Here is a 1,000-nt window from a genome sequence, read left to right on the forward strand (position 1 = left end):
GGACTCAGCTCTGATCCACTGTTAGACACAACTTTATATGGGCACCAAGTGAGACAGAGCAGGCTCAGTGAAGGTGGAATGAACCCAAGCATTTGTGTAGCAACATGATTATAAATACTAATAATGATAGTAACAACTGTAATAATAAAAATAAAGTGAACAAATAAAGCTCAGTCCTGGTACGGGACACAGTGGGAGTCATTTGTGGAGAGCAATGGCAATGTTACCACTGCTGAAAAATGTCCATGAAATCACTTTCCTCAGGGCATCTTTGAGGTCCTTGTTCCTCATGCTGTAGATGAGGGGATTCAGTGTTGGAGGCACCACCGAGTACAGAACAGCCACCACTAGATCCAGAACTGGGGAGGATATGGAGGGGGGCTTTAGGTAGGCAAAGATGATAGTGCTGGCAAACAGGGAGACCACAGTCAGGTGAGGGATGCACATGGAAAAGGCTTTGTGTCGGCCCTGCTCAGAGGGGATCCTCAGCACAGCAGTGAAGATCTGCACATAGGACAGCACAATGAAAATGAAACACCCAAAGAATACACAGGCACCAACCACTATAAGCCCAACTTCCCTGAGGTAGGAGTCTGAGCAGGAGAGCTTGAGGATCTGGGGGATTTCACAGAAGAACTGGTCCACCACATTACCTTGGCAGAGTGGTATGGAAAATGTGTTAGCAGTGTTCAGAAGACCATGGAGAAAACCACTGGCCCAAGCAGCTGCTGCCATTTTGACACAAGCTCTGCTGCCCATGATGGTACCATAGTGCAGGGGCTTGCAGATGGCAACGTAGCGGTCATAGGCCATGACTGTGAGAAGAGAAAACTCTCCTCCAACTGAGAAGAAAAACAGGAAGACCTGGGCGGCACATCCCAAGTAGGAAATGGCCCTGGTGTCCCACAGGGAATTGGCCATGGATTTGGGGACAGTGTTGGAGATGGTGCCAAGGTCAAGGAGGGAGAGGTTGAGGAGGAAGAAGTACATGGGGGTGTGG

At 49.0% G+C, this 1,000-nt stretch overlaps 1 protein-coding gene across 1 annotated transcript; it reads right to left on the minus strand.

Annotated features, from left to right (window-relative positions):
- Positions 1–315: 315 nt before the first annotated feature.
- On the minus strand, positions 316–777 carry LOC136993147 (olfactory receptor 14A2-like; the record flags this gene model as incomplete). The annotated part of the gene is made up of 1 exon (XM_067303158.1): positions 316–777. A coding segment is annotated over one exon (462 nt), but the record flags the coding sequence as incomplete, so codon positions are not given.
- Between the last annotated feature and the right edge of the window lie 223 nt (positions 778–1,000).

The sequence above is a fragment of the Apteryx mantelli genome, chromosome 11 (genome assembly GCF_036417845.1).
Source record: "Apteryx mantelli isolate bAptMan1 chromosome 11, bAptMan1.hap1, whole genome shotgun sequence".
Classification (NCBI taxonomy): Eukaryota; Metazoa; Chordata; class Aves; order Apterygiformes; family Apterygidae; genus Apteryx; species Apteryx mantelli.